This window comes from Hemitrygon akajei, chromosome 7 (assembly GCF_048418815.1).
Source record: "Hemitrygon akajei chromosome 7, sHemAka1.3, whole genome shotgun sequence".
Taxonomy (NCBI): domain Eukaryota; kingdom Metazoa; phylum Chordata; class Chondrichthyes; order Myliobatiformes; family Dasyatidae; genus Hemitrygon; species Hemitrygon akajei.
The window spans coordinates 182876900-182897370 of record NC_133130.1 but is presented as its reverse complement, the minus strand read 5'-3'; the positions used below and the strand labels follow the sequence as shown (position 1 = coordinate 182897370).

The following is a 20471-nucleotide window of genomic DNA, read 5'->3' as shown; positions in this document are numbered from 1 at the left end:
TTGGAAGATGATGCTGGCATTGATTTACTTAATACTCCAGTTTCACTGAAAGGATACTATTTTGAAGAACCTTTGCATCTCCAAATGTTCTCCTCACAACTAACTGAAATAGCAACACATTTAGCAACCATAATCCAGATTATTTGTGCCTTCATCCAGATTATTTGTACACACTATAAATAACTAAGTTCTTGCATAAAATGTTGTGGCACACCAATTGTTATACCTCATCAATCAGAAATGTCACCCATTTATACTTAATCTGTTTCCTGTTAGCCTGTTAATCTTCTATCCATACTGTACTAATGCCTTCTACATGATGGTCTTTTAATTTTTTGAAGTTCAAAGTAACATTATCAGAGTACATACATATCACGTACAATCCTGAGATTCTTTTTTTGTGGGCATACTCAGCATATGTATAGAATAATAAGTATTAACAGAATCATTGAAAGAGCAAGTAGAACATAGAAGACAACAAACTGGGCAAATGAAAAATAAATAAATAGCAAAAAAAAACAAGAGCATGAAATAACAAAATAAGGAGTCCTTTAAGTAAGATTTTTGATTGTGGGAACATCTCAATACATGAGCGCAGTTATCCTCTTTTGTTAAAGAGCCTGATGATTGAGTGAAGTAATGGTTCTTGAACCTGGTGGTGAGAATCCTGAGGCATCTGTATCTTCTACCTGTTTTTCATGTAGATGTGCTCAATGGTTGGGAGGGCTTTACCCATGATGTACTGGACCAAATCCATTACCTTTTGTAGGATTTTCTGTTCAAAGACAGTGGTGTTCCCATACCAGGCCATAATGCAGCCAGCTAATGCATTTTCCACTACACATCCATAGAAGTTTGTCAAAGTTTTAAAACAACCTTTGAAGTGGCACCTTACTAAATCTTTTCTACACATCTAGTTATAGTAATATCCACTAGTTCTCCATTACCATTGCATTAAAAAGCTCCAGTAAATTGGTGAAACATGCTATAATCTTCAAAACAAAACTGCCCAATTTATCCTGACTGTTTCCTACTAATGAATAACTTTTGAAATGTAATCATATTTGTAATGCAGTAAAAGATGATAATGGGGGGGGGGGGGGACTCACTATTTTAAATTGTCCATTTGACCTGAAGCAAACCTAACCATTAGCAGTGGACCTCATCCACCCAGACATTTACAAGATGAAGAGGGCCAAGTGAGCCAACCCTCCACACCTGTGAAGCAGCCTGCTTGAAGGACAAGCCCCAAGGAGTAACTTGACCTTGCAGACATTTAAAAGTTATTGAAATAGATTTAGTTTTAAAAAACTACAAAATAAGTATGCATTAGAATATAGATAATTAAAATAAATTAAAATATTTCATGCATTTATTTTTACCATAGGGCCAGCAATCCCATTCAATATACTGAAGTCATCTTTTCTTCAAAATTCATCCAAGATCTCGCTTTGGCATGTCAATGCTCTCACAGTAGATTCATTATACACACACCTGACATGTGCTAGATTTGGGATGGCTAATAGCCAGCAGCTGCAAAGAGAACAGCTAGCTTACAGGTAGCACAAATCAGGCCACTGATAAAACCAAATCACACAGAGAACACAGAACAGCCACTTCAGTCAATTATTTCATGCCCTATCAGTTTCACTTTAACAAAAAAAATTCTCATTAATCTATCACAGATGGATTTGAAATCAGTAACACATTTTACCCACAATATTACTTTGCACAATTTTCATTTAAATAATTAAAATCTCAGTCAAACCAATATTTAATCACATTTTATAGCTGTCCTAAAGGGAGCATCTAAACATTTTATTGATATTAGCATTGGTTTATTATTGTCACATGAAGTAAGATACAGATAAAAGCTTGTCTTGCATACTGTTTATACAGATCAAGCCATTCTACAGTGCATTGAGCTAGAATAAGGTAATGCAAGAACAATGCAGAATTAAATGTAAAAGCTACAGAGAAAGTGCAATGCAGGTAAACAATAATGTGCAAGATCATAATGACATAGACTCTGAAATCAACAGTCCATCAAAGATTGTGAGGTCATCAGTCCATCTTATCATACAATAAATCTGTTCAAGATCTCCAGGATTGAAGCTGTCCTTGAGTCTGGTGATTTATGCTTTCAGGCTTGTGTATCTTCTGGCTGATGAGAAAGGGGAGAAGAGAATTCCAGGGGGCCTGGGGTTTTTGACTATGCTGGCTACTTCACTGAGACAGTGAGAAGTATAGACAGAGTCCATAAAGGGGAGGCTGGTTCCTGTGATGTGCTGAGCTGATTCTACAACTCTGCAGTTTCTTGCAGTCATGAGCAGAGCAGGTACCAGGCCAAGCCATTATGCATTAGACTGAATGCTTTCTATGGTGCACCTATAAAAATATTGTCAAGGACAGATGAGGACATCCCAAATTTCATTAGCCTCCTGAGGAAGTAGAAGCATCTGAATAAGGGAGTGAAATTTTAAATGCATATAAATGCAATACTTAATTGAAATGTATACAACATTTTAAAATGATTTTAAAACAAGTCTATTTCAGTTCTCTTTGCTGTCATGGAAATACAGTGCCTATTAAAAGTATTCACCCACCCACCCCCCCCCCCGAAACTTTTCATGTTCTATTGTTTTACAATATTGAATCACAGTGGATTTAATTTGCCATTTTTGACACTGATCAACAGAAAAGACTCTTTCGTGTCAAAGTAAAAACAAATTTCTACAAATTGATCCAAATTTACTACAATTATTAAACACAAAATACAGTAATTGATTGCATAATTACTCATCCTCTTCAAATCAGTATTTAGTAGATGCAACTTCAGCAGCAATTATAACCTTGAGTCTCTGTGGATAGATCTGTATCAGCTTTGCACATCAGGACACTGCAATTTTTCCCCTTTCTTCTTTACAAAACTGCTCAAGCTCTGTCAGATTGCATGGGGATTGTGAGTGAACAGCCCTTTTCAACTCCAGCCACAAATTTTCAATTGAATTGAGGTCTGGACTCTGACTTGGCGACTCCAGGACATTAACTTTGTTGTATTTAAGCCATTGTTATGTAGCTTTAGCTTTATGCTTGGGGTCATTGCCTTGCTGGAAAACAATTCCTCTCCAAAGTCGTAGTTTTCTTTCAGACTACATCAAGTTTTCCTCCAGGATTTCCCTGTATTTTGCTGCATTCATTTTATCTTCTACCTTCACAAGCCTTCCAGGCCTGCTGCAGTGAAATAAACCCACAGCATAATACAACCAACACCATGCTTCACGGTAGGAATGCTGTGTTTTTAATGATGTGCAATATTTGCCTTACATCAAGCATAGTGTTTAGTCTGATAGCCAAAAAGCTCAATTTTGGTTTCATCAGACCATAGAACCTTCTTCCCACTGATTTCAAAGTCTCCCACATGCCTTCTCGCAAACTCTAGCCAAGATTTCCTGTGAGTTTTTTTCCAAGTGGCTTTCTCTTTGCTACTCTCCCATAAAACTGCGACTGGTGAAGCACCCAGGCAACAGTTGTTGTAGGCACTGTCTCTCCTACCTCAGCCATTGAAGCTTGAAACTACTCCAGACTTGTCACAGGTCTCTTGGTGGCTTCTATCACTACTCCCCTTCTTGCATGGTCACTCACGTGAGGACAGCCTGCTCTACGCAGATTTACAGCTGTGCCATACTCTTTCCAATTTCTTGATAATTGACTTAACTGTACTCCAAGGGATATTCAGTGACTTGGAAATTTTCTTATATCCATTGCCTGATTTGTGCTTTTCAATAACCTTTCCATGGAGTTGCTTGGAGTGTTCTTTTATCTGCATGGTGTCATTTTTGCCAGGATACTAACTTACCAGCAGTTGGCCCTTCCACATTCAGATGTATTTTTACTACAATCTATTGAAGCAACTTGACTGCACACAGGTGATCTCCATTTAATTTATTATGTGACTTCTAAAACCAATTGGCTGCATTGGTGATGATTTGGTGTGTCATATTAAAATGGGTAAATACATATGCAATCAATTATTTTGTGTTTTATATTTGTAATTAATTTACATCACTTTGTAGAGATCTGTTTTCACTTTGCTATAAATGAGCCCTTTTCTGTCGATCAGTGTCAAAAAAGCCAAATTAAATCCGCTGTGATTCAATGTTGTAAAACAACAATACATGAAAACTTCCAAGGGAGGTGAATGCTTTTTATAGGTACTGTATATCTACAGGGAGCTTTAAGAATAACTAACATTTAATTGTTCTTTATATATAACCATTTTAGATTAATTTCTCCCCTAGGACTGCTAGCACTATAGCCTCAAAAAATAGACCAAATTATCTGTGTAGCTCAATATCACAACACAGCTCCTGGCCCCAAGTTACACTTGGGGCTTCAGTTTGTATTTGGTACTTATTAAAACACCATACTTATTAGCAAGACTAATAACCTATTACTTATTATAACTGCTCCAACACTGAGCAATTGTAAGCATCTGGAGATTTTTCATTTTCTATTAATGAACATGTAGTCAGCAATTTTTTTAACCAGTTTAATGCTTAAAAGTAGCCAATTAAATGGTATGATTAAATGGTATGGTATGGCTGCTTTCCTGAGGCAGTGAAAAGTATAAATGGTAAGTTGGTACATTGGTTTATTATTGTCACCTATATCGAGGCAGAGTGAAAAGAAGATCTTGCATATCAATTCATTATGATAGTGCAAAGGTAAAATAATAATAGAAAGCAGAATAAAGTGTTCCAGATGCAGAGAAAGTGCAGTGCAGGTTAACAATAAGCTGCAATGTCATAACAAAGTCACCTCAAAATATTGGAAAAAGCTGCAGAAACATTCAAACTCAGCTAGCTCCATCATGGACAGCATTGAGGACACCTTCAAAAGGTGATGCCTCAAATAGCCATACTTAACTTTTGAGGAATAGCCTCTTCCCCTCTACCATCAGATTTCTGAACATACAATGAATCCAGGTACACTACCTCTCTGATATTTTTCTGCTTCTCTTTTTGCACTACTCATTTAATTTAATATATACATTTTTATTGAAATTTAATTTTTTTAAATTATGCATTGCACTGACCTGCTGCCACAAAACAACAAATTTCATGACATATGCCAATGATATTAAACCTGATTCTGAGGTAGATTGTGAGGTCAAGATCCATCTTTTCATACTAGAGGTCTGTTCAATAGTCTTAAACAGCAGGATAGAAACTGTCCATGAAGCTGATGGTATGTGCTATCAGGCTTTTGCATTTTCTGGCTGATGGAAGGGTGAGGTGGAGGGGAAGAAGAGAGCATGTCTGGAGTGGATGGGGTCTTTGATTATGTTGACTGCTTTACCAAAGCAGTAAGAAGGGTAAACAAAGTCCGAGAAGAGTGTCCAGTTTCTTGCGGTCACAGGCAAAGTAGTTGCCATTAGACATGCCTATGTTATGTAGGACGACCATATAAAAAAAGTATTTGTCTGTTGAGACAATTAAATATATTAAACAGAAGAATGAAGAATACAAGCAAATGTTTCATTAATGAGAGCCTGAATCAGCTTCCAAGATGTCAACTTGGTCACTTATAATATTAAAAATTAATAAAATGAACACCTTTCCCCAAAGGATGCCCTTTATTAAGAAAATATTTAAATGACTGAAAAGTTTTCAAAAGTTTTCCCATCTCACACTTTATATCAATGCACTCTAGTTTCAGACTCTTCTACCCTTAAAAACAATGTGACCTTTACCTTTGCCTCTCATGAATTAAATACTTTTAAACTTTCAATGTCAAGCTTCCCATGTTGCAGGCAAAAATGCCCATCCAGTCTCACCTTGTAATTCAGGCTCTTCATTCTTGCTAATGTCCTTTTGAATATTTTCTGCACCATTTCTATGAGGCTAATACATCCTTTCTATTTGATGTATCTGACAAGGCAACCAGAACCTTGTAGAGTTGTAACATAATGTCCCAGCTCTTATACTCATTGCCTTGACCAATGAAGGAAAGCATGTCAAGCATTCTGTACATCACCTTTTCTATCTGTATCACCACGTTCAGGGAACTATAAACATAACCTTTAGATCTCTCTGCTCTACAACATTCCATAGGGCCCTGCCATTTATTATATATGAATTGGCCTAGTTTAACTTAACAAGATCCATTTGTCCTAGTTAATTTCCAGCTGCCATTGCTTAGCCCACTTTCCCAGTTGTTGTAGATCCTGTTGAAGTCATAGACACCATTCTTCATTTCTCAGTATACTACCAATTTTGAAGTAATCCACAAATTTACTAACTATGACAAGAACAAACTCATTCAAATTGTTAATGTAAATAGTCAACAACAGTGGACCCAGAACTGGTCACAGAACTGGTCCAATCTTAAAAAAAAGCAAATCTCCACTATGATTTTCTGATTCCTTTCATCATGTCAATTTTGTATCCAATTGGCTTGGCTCAACCTGGATCCCATGTAATCTTACCTTCCAGACCAGCCTACCATATGGAACCTTGTCAACAATTCCTTTTATCCCACAGGTGTACTTGAACCACTGAGTTTCTCCAGCAGATTGTTTGTTGTTGCAGATTCCAACATCTTGTGTCTCAATGTAAATAATGTCTACCGTCCTGCCTCGTCAATCTTCTTGGTCATCGCTTCAAAAATCTCAGTCAATTTCTAAAGACACTAATTCACACTCACAAAGCCATATTAGCTATCTTTAATCAGTTGTTGTCTTTCCAAATGCAGGCAGATTATGTCTCTCGGAATCTCCAGTAACTTTCCCAATACTGATATTAAGCTCACTGGTTTCTAGATCCATGGCTAAGTTCTCTTATTGATTTCCCTACATTTCAACTTACTTTTATTAATTCCTTCAAAGAGTTACTTCATTTTGACTTTGCTTTTAGTCAGTGAACTAACAAAGTCATTTTTGTTGTTTTTTGTCATATTGGTAAGTAATTTTCCTCTGTGCCTTATACAGACATAAATCTTGTTCTATAACATATCAATTATATAGGAAAAAACTCATGTGTTTGGATAACTAGAATTCTTGCACTCAGCACCCACAAAATGCTGGTGGAACACAGCAGGCCAGGCAGCATCTATAAGGAGAAGCACTGTCAACGTTTCGGGCCGAGACCCTTCGTCAGGACTAACTGAAAGGAAAGATCCTAAGAGACTTTAAAGTAGTGGGGGGAGGGGGAAATGCGAAATGATAGGAGAAGACTGGAGGGGGTGGAAAAAAGCTAAGAGCTGGAAAGGTGATTGGCAGAAGGGATACAGAGCTGGAGAAGGGAAAGGATCATGGGACGGGAGGCCTTGGGAGAAAGGGGGGGGAGCACCAGAGGGAGATGGAGAACAGGCAGCATGATGGGCAGAGAGAGAGAAAAAAAACAAACAACTAAATATGTCAGGGATGGGGTAAGAAGGGGAGGAGGGGCATTAACGGAAGTTAGAGAAGTCAATGTTCATGCCATCAGGTTGGAGGCTACCCAGCCAGTATATAAGGTGTTGTTCCTCCAACCTGAGTTTGGATTCATCTTGACAGTAGAGGAGGCCATGGATAGACATATCAGAATGGGAATGGGATGTGGAATTAAAATGTGTGGCCACTGGGAGATCCTGCTTTTTCTGGCAGACCAAGTGTAGGTGTTCAGCGAAACAGTCTCCCAATCTGCGTCAGGTCTCACCAATATATAAAAGGCCACACCAAGAGCCTGTAGGCTTATAGCAGATATCAGTAGCAAAGCCGTCTCCAGAGATGGAGACAGAAAGATCAAGAAAGGGGAGGGAGGTGTCAGAAATAGACCAGGTAAAAGCCTACAGACTCTCACAGCTACCTGGACTATTCCTCTTCCCACCCTGTCTCTTGCAAAAATGCTATCCCCTTCTCATAACTCCTCCGTCTCTGTCGCATCTGCTCTCAGGATGAGGCTTTTCATTCCAGGACGAAGGAGAAGTCTTCCTTTTTTAAACAAAGGGGCTTCCCTTCTTCCACCATCAACTCTGCTCTCAAACACATCTCTCCCATTTCCCGCACATCTGCCCTCACCCCATGCGCCCACCACCCCACTCGGGATAGGGTTCCCCTTGTCCTCACCTACCACCCCACCAGCCTCCAGGTCCAACGTATAATTCTCCGTAACTTCCGCCACCTCCAATGGGATCCCACTACCAAGCATATCTTTCCCTCCCCCACCTTTCTGCTTTCTCCCTACGTGACTCCCTTGTCCACTCGTTCCCCCTTCCCCATCCCTTCCCACTGATCTCCCTCCTGGCACTTAACCTTGTAAGCGGAACAAGTGCTACACCTGCCCTTACACTTCCTCTCTCACCACCATTCAGGGCCCCAGACAGTCCTTCCAGGTGAGGCAACACTTCACCTGTGAGTTGGCTGGTGTGGTATACTGCGTCCGGTGCTCTTGGTGTGGCCTTTTATATATTGGTGAGACCCGACGCAGACTGGGAGACTGTTTCGCTGAACACCTACACTCGGTCTGCCAGAGAAAGCAGGATCTCCCAGTGGCCACACATTTTAATCCCACGTCCCATTCCCATTCTGATATGTCTATCCATGGCCTCTTCTACTGTCAAGATGAATCCAAACTCAGGTTGGAGGGACAACACCTTATATACCAGCTGGGTAGCCTCCAACCTGATGGTATGAACATTGACTTCTCTAAGTTCCGTTAATGCCCCTCCTCCCCTTCTTACCCCATCCCTGACATATTTAGTTTTTTTTTCCTCTCCCTCTCTCTGCCCATCACTCTGCCTGTTCTCCATCTCCCTCTGGTGCTCCCCTCTCTTCTTTCTCCCAAGGCCTCCCATCCCATGATCCTTTCCCTTCTCCAGCTCTGTATCACCTTCGCCAATCACCTTTCCAGTTCTTAGCTTCATCCCACCCCCTCCGGTCTTCTCCTATCATTTTGCATTTCCCCCTCCCCCCACTACTTTCAAATCTCTTAGTATCTTTCCTTTCAGTTAGTCCTGACGAAGGGTCTCGGCCCAAAACATCGACAATGCTTCTCCTTATAGATGCTGCCTGGCCTGCTGTGTTCCACCTGCATTTTGTGTGTGTTGTTTGAATTTCCAGCATCTGCAGATTTCCTTGTGTTTGCTCTTGCACTCAGATTGTCTTTGCATTGATTCTCCGTGGTGATTAAACCATAATATGTCTTTTAAAATATCCTCACACGTATTCAAATCTCTTCCACCTCACTCAACACTCCCATAATCTTCTCCAGCTTTCATACTCTTCATGAAGCTCCAATTGTTGAAGTTCCTTCATTTCCTTTGCTCCACTATTAGTGACTTACACTTCATTTACTTTGGTATGAAACTCCAGAACCCTTTCTCAAATTTCTGTACATTGCTATCTGCGTCCTCCATTAAAATTATTAATCTATTGGTTTTAATGTCACTTCATACCATTGGTAATACCCTCCCTGGAATATTAAAAGGACCATATCAATACAAGTTATCAATTATATTACTTACAATATTATATACCTATTTTCTTCTCATTACATGCAACATTCTATGCCATGGCATTGCTCTCACAAGACCATTGCAAAATATGGGAGCAGAATTAGACCACGTGGCCCATCAATTCTGCCCCACCATTCAATCATGGCTTATTTCTCTTTCTCTCAACTCCATTCTCCAGCTTCTCTGTGTAACCATTAAAACTCTTATTAAACAAGAACATATTTCTATCTGCCTTAAATACACCCAATGATGACCTCCACAGCCCTCTGTGGCTCCTAATTCCACAAATTCACCACCCTCCAGCTGAATAAATTCCTGCTCACCTCAGTTCTGAAGAAACATGCCTTTATTGTGAGGTTGTGCCCTCAGATCCTATACTCACCTAGTAAAAGAAACATCCTCGCAAGTTCACTCTGTCCATGCTCTTTGTTATTCAGTAGGTTTCAATGGGATCTTCCTTCATCCTTCTAAACTCCGTCAAGTACAGGCTAGAGCAGGGGTTCCCAAACTTATTTTATGTTGTGGGCCATACCATTAAGCTAGCAGTCCATGGACCCCAGTGTGGGAACCCAAATAGTGCCATCAAACTCTCCTCATACGTTAAGGCTTTCATTCCCTACATCATTCCTGTGAACACTGTCTGGATTCTCTCCAGACCCTGCACATCTTTCCTTAGATACAGGACTCAAAACTGCTTGCAAGATCATGCCAATCATCCATAAACAGGACAAATAAATTAAATAATTTCATGGTAAATGGATGAATTAGACATATTGAGAGTAAAGTTCCTATTTCCCTTAAAGATATATTAGAAAATAATTTCCTCTATCTCTTGATATCCAGACCAGATCTACTGTACTTTAGCAATGGTCTTTAGTTATTCTTGACAAAAATAAACAGAGACTTGAAAATTCCTGGATTTGCAGCAGAGATCAAAATAGAAAATGTTTATGTAATGTAACATTATATCTGACCTAGTGGACCCAATAGTGCAACAATCAGCCAGTCTTGCTTCTGATTCCTGTACATCAGCAGGACAGAATTTCACTCAACATTTTGGTGCCACATAAATGAATTTAGGAAAAAATGTGAACAAACTAATATTCAGTATTCATTACATCCATCAAATATTCAATCCATCCAGAACTGCCACAACACAGATTGCACATTTCCTTCTCTATCTGTCATTAACCTTTGTTCTCCATGTGCAGAATCTATGAAGGTGCACAGCATTGAATCATGGCCTGCATGGAATTCTGAATTAATTTGAATCAGTGGACACATCAGAAACATTTAGAACATCTTAGTTACAGAACTATCTAAATACAGGAAAACAGACAACATCAAAAAATTAGCTAATTTTTGTTACAAATTCAGAAAGATTACAATTGTGAAATATAACTAAATATAGATTTAAAACATTAAAACATAGCCACAATGTCTCCAGCTTTACATCAATCAGTTCATATAAATGTGTATTATGAATTATGGTAAACTAAATCATACATGCTGTAACAATCTGCAAAAAAACTAAGTGACATTTATTACAATAATCTTTTGTGGAAATATACATTTCTCTGATACAATATATTATTTTTCTTACCCTTCCATATTATGAGAGTTGACAGTTGCTTCCTATTTGCAAGTAACTCATTTGAATAACTAAATGGGAGCCAACCAGCCTGTTATATTTTTCCTCCACAGATAGAAGAAACTGTGCTTGTATACATCTTCCTTGTGACCAGAGATCAAAAAATCATGTGGGTAAATGCAAGTGCAAATTATCCAACCAATTTGTGATACAGTTCCATTAGACTGCATGTGACCTTGATGTATTCTAATACCACAGCAAAATAAAAAAGACATACACAATCTACCAATGAGACTTCAAATAATTATTTCAAGTAAGCTCCACTGTTTGCAAAAACAATTTCATAATTAAATTTACTACTGAAAATTAATGTAAGCCTTCACTCAGCACTTGAGTGCAGGTTTTCCGCAAGAAAGCTATATTTATTTGCTCCATAGTTCTTCAGTTTTTAATAAGAAACTATGGTCTGTTTACTTGCCTACCTGCAGCGCACGTATAATTAAAACATAAAGAACGTAAGAAATAAGAGCAGGAGAAGGCCATCTGGCCCGTCGAGATGACATTCAATAAGATCATGGCTGATCTGGCCATGGACTCATCTCCACGCAACTGCCTTTTCCCCATAACACTTAATTCCTCTACTATGCAAAAATCTAATTACCCTTGTCTTAAATATATTTACTGAAGTAGCCTCCACTGATTCATTGGGCAGAGAATTCCACAGATTCACCACTTTCTGAGAAAAGCAATTCCTCCTCATCTCCATCCTAAATCTACTCCCCCGAATCTTGAGGCTATATTCCCTAGTTCCTACCGGTGGAAATAACTTTCTGCCTCTATCTTATCTATCCCTTTCATAATTTTATATGTTTCTTTAAGATCTCTCATTCTTCTGAATTCCAGTAGGTACAGTCCCAGGCTACTCAATCTCTCCTCATAGTCTAACCCCCTCATCTCTGGAATCAACCTGGTGAACTCCTCTGTACCGCCTCCAAAGCCAGTATATCCTTCCTCAAGTAAGGAGACCAGAACAGCACACAGTTCTCCAGGTGCGGTCTCACCAGTATCCTGTACAGTTGCAGCATAACCTCCCTGATCTTAAATTCAATCCCTCTAGCAATAAAGGCCAACATTCCATTTGCCTTCTTGATAGCCTGCTGCATCTACAAACCAACCTTTTGTGATTCATGTACAAGCAACATAAATTCTTCATAATAAATCCACAAACATTTACTCTCCATGAAAGGGCTATACAAGGCACATTAATGTTGCAACACTTTGTTGAGTTCACTGATTACTACATGATCAATCCCTCAGTCTGCACACTCGCACCTGAATTCCAGTGGAGGGTAATGAATGCTTGGTTAAGAGAGGCAAAGTGGAAAGTCCAGTTTTGTAAAGAAGATTAAATATGTTTTCAATATAATGAAAAATAGTTGATTTTGTACAATTAGTGAAACCTACAGAGCTGCACTTAGCACAAGTTATTATTTGTACAGTATCATATATAGATGTCAAAGTATTCGCACATATTTTAAAATACATTCTTGAGATATACATGTGTATTTATTATCAGAATGTTTTAAAATAATACTCAATTCATGATGAGGTTTCTTTCTCTGGAAGTAATCATTTGTTAACTGACAATAGGTGGTTTATTTTTATGCAAATATTTCAGATGATGTTTTTAAATCAGATCGATCATGTTTCCAAGTAAAATATACTTGAGCTTAGAAATGTTAATACGGTAGTTTCTGTATTTGGTTGTTCAAGTCTGATAATTATTTTTCCAGGTAAAAGTTTCTGAAGATCAAAAAGTGAACAATAATTACAATATGCTATCTGCTCAGAAGGTACAGATAAAAAAAAATACACCTTCAAACCGAAGATATCTCAGTGTTCAAATACGTGCAAGCTTGAGATTTTGTACAAAGTATTTATTTTACCAATTCAAGATGTGTGGTATCTCTAAATGTTTTCATAATTTACCAGTTATATAAAATTACAGTGGGATTACATCATTCCACCCTCTAGCCTATTCTAAGCCAGATCATGTATGATTGAACCAAACTCCAAAGCAGCCTCTTCTACATTTATGAAACCTGACGTACATTGGGGGATCACTTTATTAAGCACCTTTGCTCCATCCGCAAGAAGCAGGATTTCCCAGTGTCTGACCAATTTTAATTCCAATCTCCATTCGCAATCCGACATGTCTATGGCCTCATGTACTGCCATAATGAAGACACCCTCAGGTTGGAGGACCAAGACCTCACATTCTGTTGGGGTAGCCTTCAACCTGATGGCATGAATATTACTATAAATATCTCAAACTTCCAGTAATTATTCCCAGTCCTCCTTTCCGCTTCTACCATTCCCCGCTCTGGCTTCCCTCTTAACTCATCTCCTCATCTGTCTATCACCTCCTCCTGGTGCCCCTCTTTCCATGGTCTACTCTCCTCTGCTGTCAGATTCCTCCTCCTTCAGCCTTTAACTTTTCCATCTATCACCTCCCAGCTTCTCACTTCAAACCCCTCCCCCTTTCCCCACTTACCTGGCCGCACCTATCACCTTCCAGCTTGTACTTCTTCTCCCACCACCAACTTACTCTGGCTTCTCCCCCCTTCCCAAGTGTTGACTGTTTATTCCTTTCCACAAATGCCACCTGGTCTGTTGAATTCCTCGGGAAGTATTTCATATGTTACTCCAATTATCTGCCATTGCTTCATAATCATTTGTTCAACATGAACCTTTTGATTTGCAGAAAATACCAATTGACAGCATCCACTGTCCTGATGCATGAGAATATTCCAGATTTACACATGCTTTTATACAAAAAGACCTTCCATATTTTTCACTCACAAAATGCACACCTATAAATTTAAGTTGGCTCTCTTGCTCTGCATTAGTCAAGAGGGTCTCACGACATTATGGAAAATGTTCCTGAATTTAAGACAGGTAGAATCAAAATTTTACGTATGGTGTCAAAATATAAATTATATATTAGTAAATTGAATATAATAAATCATGCATAGTTTTATTAATGTATTTTAAAGCTCAATAAATTAAATACGATTGTGGCAATAAGGCAAGATTGTAGTAAAAGCCAAAAATACTTGAACTACAATATTTGATTTAAAATGATTGTCTCATTTCAGTAGTGTCTTAGTTTCTTAAATATATTCAATCCAAATTTCTGGGCCAATCTTAATTTATATCCACTATTAAGATTAAATTCACAATCCAGCGATTCATTCTGTAACAATGTAGTGAACATTACAAAATAACAAGCTATTTAAAAAAATCTATAATACCATGTTAAGTGTTTTCAACAGACTTCAAAACTGTAAAAAAAACACTACATGCCCATTAAAGGCCATAGCTACCAATAAAAGATTGCAATTGCAAATTTAATCAACATTACAATCTACAATCAGCAAATCATAACTTCTTGGCAAGCAAAAGAATAAATTATCTCCATTTTCTGCTATATATGTAGCATAAACCAAACCAAAATTGGACAGGAATGTAAAAAGTTAGCTCCGGTGCCTTAACTATTCCAAGTCCCACTTCCAGCACTCCTATTTTTGGTCTTCAGATTATTCCATAAACATTTTGCACTGTAAAAAGATAACCTTCTCAATCCAATTTGGCTCCAGTATTCTACATTAAACTTCTTCGTTCTAAACACAAATTAAAACTTCAAAAAAAACGAAAAGTCCAATGTCGAAAGAAGACATACAGGCACTAAAACAAAGGGCGTGAACTCCCATCCAGTCTCACAGTCATCTTCATCAATCATCAAAGCAGAATATAATTTTAGTTGAAATGTATTGTGCATAGCTGTCAGCTTCCTTACCTGTCGTCGTTCTGAAAGGACTGGTCACCCAGCAGCAAGTCCCTGAACCGGTACCTGGGCGGCAGAGGTGGGACGTCGGTCTCCAGCTCGTTCATCTTCAAGGAGGAGATGTCCAAGATGACCCCGTCGCTGCTCCGGCTCTGCCCGCCACCGACGGCCGAAGGTCTGCGGAGAGAGCAGGGCGAGCGGTGAGCACGCGACACGGGGCAGCGCGAGCTCAGCTCCCAGACCACGGCGCGCGGCGCTGCCGCCGGCTCCATCTCAGGGGCCCGCGGAGCGCGCTCGCCCAGTCGCGCGGCCCCGTCCCCGGCCCCGGCCGCGCGCACGGTCCCCTGCACCGCTGCCCCGGGCATTGCGGTGCAGAGTGGCCGCAGCCGGAGGGAGCACATCGGTGCCGGCGGGAGCGGGGGTTTGGCGAACGGGGAAAGAAGGCGCCGAGTCTCCGAGCGGTGCGCGAGGAGAGTGACCTAAATGCGGTTCGTGGTGGTGCAGCGAGCGACTGACAGAGACTGATGGTGGGAGAGTTCGAGGGATGCGGGTGAAGGGGAGGGGGAAGAATGCAAGATGGAGAGAGACGGGTAGAGGAGGTGGTGGTGGAGTAAGATGAGGTGGGAGATGGAGAGTTGATGGCGTTGGATTGGGGAGGGAGAGAGAGACGGTGTGAGTGAAGAGAGTAGGGATGGGGATTAGGGAGAAAGACGTGCTGGGGGTTAGAGAGAGGGGGGAATTGGGGATGGAGGGCATTGAGTGAGGGAGATAGGCTGGGATGGAACGAGACGAGTTAGGAAGAGAGGGACAGGGTGGCATGAGGGTTAGAAAGAGAGACAGGATGGCATGAGGGTTAGAGAGAGAGACAGGGTGGCATGAGGGTTAGAGAGAGGCTGGGTGGGTGAGAAAGCAGAAGAGATGGGATGGAGAGGAAGAGGGAGAACTTGTAGCCAATCTGAAAGTCAGGCTGGGGGGGATAAGTTGGGAGAACTTTGACTTGTGGGGAGTGTGTAGTGAAGAAATAGGAGCAAAGAATGGTTGAATAATGGGAGTATGGGGGTAGAGAGGTGGCTGCTACCTTTGGAAGGAGTGGAAAGGAGGTAGTGTGTGGGTAGTGGGGCAGGGGAGAAAGCATTGGGATGCAGAGAAGACTGGCATATAGAGGCTGAGACGGTGAGAAATGTAAGGGGGATATGTGAGGCATGGGGGATTTAGCAGAGGGTGAGCCATTGGAGGTGGATTGAAAGAAGGGCAAGCGGATGGTAGAGGGAGATGGGGTGGGAGTGAAGCGGAAGAAGGAGTGAAGGTGACACAGGGAATCAAATGGTAAAGAGGCCATTGAGGAGTTGCATGATGATTAGTGTGTGCATTTATGGCTGTGATGGGGAGGGGTCTGTGGCTGGAACAGGCAGTGAGAAGATGGTGTGGGGTGGAAGAGCAAGGAATGGAGAGGAGATGAGGAAGAGGGTGTAAGGAGAAAAGGGTGTGAGAGAGTTTTAGGGTAATAATAGGGGAATGGGAAAGAACCACAGTAGAAAGTGGATAAGGGGTAAGTGGAAGGGAGCAGGGTTGTGGAGAAGAATGAAGATTGAGGATAGTAGGTAAGTGAAGAGGGGGGTTGATATCAACAAATGATGAGTAGGAAGAAGTGAGGGTGACAATTGGAAAGTAGGAACAGGAATGGTTGTGATTTGGTATGATGGGAAGGGGTGTAGAGATAAAGATCAAAGTGATTGCAGAGTAGCAGATGAGTCTGCTGGGTGAGTTAGATTGATGGATGAAACCATGATGTGGAGAGAAAGCAAGAAAGGGAATGGAAGACACATAAGCTGGCAATACGATGGTGTTTCTGATTGATTGGATCTCTTCCTCTACAACTGCTCATCCAGGCTGCTTTAGAATTTAATACCAGTTTCTGCCTCTACCAACTTTCCAGGGAGTAAATATCACACTCTCTTCTTCAATCCTGTGATCATTAACTTTAAATATATGCTTCCTTGCTCAGGGAAATTAGTCACTCCAAGTCATTCTGGCTGAGGGTTCTCATACACCTCAGTGTCCCTTCCACATCTCAGTTCAGCCAGTCTTCCTTCATAGATAATCTTCAAAATTCAAAGTAAGTTTATTACCAAAGTTTAAACTTCATCCCTGTAGCTCTTATGAAACCTTCTAACACAATTTATCCCATAATGTTGTGACCACAACTAAAGGCGGTACTCCAGCTGTGTCCCAGTTAGCGTTGTCTTCACTCATTCTGTCTATGTAATAGCCAGGAGGATGCTTCTATTTGCAGGCACAAGTCACAACATTTTAAAATGTGTTTTTATAAAGCAATTGAAGCTTACAACTTTTTACTCTGCAGTTATCTAAATTGTCCAGTAATAATACCATGGGCAATAAAAACTCATCTGTTCCAATAAAAGTCTCATTATTTGTAACCGGAAATCATAACTGATTGAAGTATTTTAGCGCAGAGCTATATTACCCAAACAATCAGAGTTTCACAAGATAAGAAAAATGTTTTTTTGCTTACGGCTGAATGACTTTCATAAAAGTTCTTTGATTTGTTTTTACTTAAATGACAGAAGTAAGCAGGCAATTCAAGTGTTGAAGTGGCATAAAATTAGAAAAAAAATTGACCAATCTTACAATATATATTGACTATGCTTTAAGGTAGATTTAATCAGGAGTGGGTCATTTGAAAGTGGATCATTCATTCTCACCACTGGGAAATATCATTCATATCCTTCTTGGAGTGACTTTTTTTTCTCTTTGCTATACATTAGTTCAGAATCATTATGCAGAAAGAGGAGATTTATTCCAATGTTCTTGGGCTAGGACATTGAAAGAGCTATCCAAATTGTTCTTTCACCATTGACCCGCAGTTTTATTCTTTACAAATATTTAACCAAATCCATTTTGAAATTTATGATTGAATATGCTTCTAACATCTTCTCAAACACTGCATTCCAGTGAAAAAACTTACTGTTTTGCTTTTTAAATATAATTGCCAGCTCCAAGTATTTTATCAATCAGATTTGACTGATTTATTATTTTTTGTGATTTTCAGTCTTAGTATTTTCAGCAAATGGCTTTCAGTATCCACGCAATAGTGAAGAAAATTAAACTGCCTTCTTTCATTTGAATGCCCCAGCATTCATGATTTGCATCATTAAATCTTATTGATAGATTTGAACTATTAGCTAATGTCTATTAGGTATAACGCAACATAAATTTCACTACCAAATCAAGTTCTGTAAAACCTCTTCAGTGCTCAGAATTCTTGGCAAGTATTGAGATTGGGCTGTTCAGACAGGAAAATAACAGATTAATCGCTAATCTATTGTGTTAGCTGCTTGCAGCAGGAGTACAAATACAAGTGTGATATACCCCTTTTCTAAAGGCAGCAGGTGCTCACAGTGGGTGGCAGCGACTCACTCCAAAAAACTGTCACTCCTGCATGAAATTGAACAGCATTTTAGCTACTTTAAATGGGGCATTGCAGCCAGGCTGAATTCATTCTCATCCATGGTCCAGATAGAGGAGATGGAGTTGTGGACCAATATTCCCCTCCAGTGTTCAGGGATCACTCTTACAAACAATTGGTGATCAAACTTATTACTCCCCTGTCTGAATGGTTTGTCTGGGACATTAAATATTGAGCGCTAGAAGAGATTTCCCTGTGACTTTAATGTTTGGGACCACATCTTGGGGTTAGGAAAGAACATTGCAAAATACAGAGAAAATGTGTCAAACTTATCTATGTATCCAGGCTACCAATCCACTAATGTGGCAGACCTTAACTGAAATCATCCAGTAATTACCTCAGTTCAGGGCCAGTTAGGAATGCACAATAGATGTTGTTCTCATCAACAAAAGCTACGTGCGTTGAGTAAATAAATAATTAAATGTAACAATGATGCAGTATAATACTCTGATATGTCACAAGGGAGTCTTTTTTCCAGCGCCCAGCATTGATGCAGTGCAGCAGTAGCAGAATAATTGGGCATTGCTGTGCATAGTTCCAAGATCATTTTTGAAAAAAAAACATAATTCACTTAGTGGCAAGTCAAAATGGGAAGATAAGAACTACAAGAACAAAGCAGGGACTCAGTACCTATAGTGACACACCTAAAGTATTCCCTCCACCTGCAAGACAGCCAGCAGTATGATGGAAGACCAAGGCAACACATACAAAGTGTTGGAGGAACTCAGAAGGTCAGGCAGCATCTATGGAAATGAATAAACAGTCAACGTTTTGAGACTGACGTGTGGGGGATAGAGAGAGAGACAGGTGGGAGGGAGAGGGAATTTGGGGGATGGAGGGGATTGACTGAGATAGAGAGACAATTTAACTGAGAAGGAAAGGGGAAGATGCCAGAATAAAAAGGTCAAGAAAGGGGAAAGCTATTAGCTGGAAGGTGATAGGTGAAGCGGGTGCATGGGAAAGATCAGTGGACCATAGGAGAAAGGGAAGGAAGAGGGGATCAAGGCCTTTTACCCCCCCCCCCCATTTATTCATTTCCATAGATGCTGCCTGACCTGCTGAGTTCATCCAGCATTTTGTATGTGTTGCTTTGGATTTCCAGCATCTGCAGACTTCCTTGTGTATGTGATGGAGGACATTCACTCTCCTGGATGAGTACACCTCCAACAATGCTCAGGGAACTTGATGCTGTCTGGGGCAAAATATCCCATCCACAAGCCAAAGCATTCATTCTAAGCCTAAATATTGTGCCATCTACAAAAATACTCTTTAGTTACAATCTTAGCTAATTCTAAATCCACGATCTCTGCATCAAGATGGACCTGACCTTGGAAAAAATAACCTGCCAATGTCCATTGTATGGCTTCCACATAAAAGACAACCTTAACTCAATTGCAGCAAAAAAGGACATTGTATTACTTAAAGGTGAAGGCACTGGAGATCACCTTTGATGTTACTGAATAGCCATACAGGGTCAAGAGACTAAATAGCCTATACCTTTACCATCTGTGTCATTATGCACTCTTGATCCAACTTTATGGACCCCACCTCCCCCCAACTGCTGATGGTTAGGCGCATCAATCAATCTGGTCACTAAATGTAATAATGCACAAAGTCAGAAGAGTAGGAGACAATTTCCCTTCATCTGTGTACGCCTCAAAGGGAGCTGTTTAGAGGGGAGTTTTGAAGTAATTAATGCACTCAAGAACAAACTGCACCTCCAGCCAAATCGTTCATATACAGTTACAGACAGACAGATAGACAGACATACTTTATTGATTCTGAGGGAAATTGGGTTTCGTTACAGTTGCACCAACCAATAATAGAGTAGAAATATAGCAAAATAAAACCAGAAATAATTAAATGATAATAAGTAAATTATGCCAAGTGGAAATAAGTCCAGGACCAGCCTATTGGCTCAGAGTGTCTGACACTCCAGGGAGGAGTTGTAAAGTTTGATGGCCACAGGCAGGAATGACTTCCTCTGACGCTCAGTGTTACATCTTGGTGGAATGAGTTTCTGGCTGAATTTACTCCTGTGCCTAACC

General features: G+C 40.0%; 1 protein-coding gene across 9 annotated transcripts in view; it reads right to left on the bottom strand.

The window, feature by feature from the left end:
* Positions 1–20471, bottom strand: part of kcnt1b (potassium sodium-activated channel subfamily T member 1b) — a 490876-nt gene that overhangs the window by 442737 nt on the left and 27668 nt on the right. For all 9 annotated transcript variants that reach the window (XM_073052840.1, XM_073052837.1, XM_073052836.1 and 6 more), the window contains exon 2: positions 14949–15113. In XM_073052840.1, the coding sequence (XP_072908941.1) occupies positions 14949–15113 (165 nt within the window). The remainder of the gene's footprint in view (positions 1–14948; positions 15114–20471) is intronic.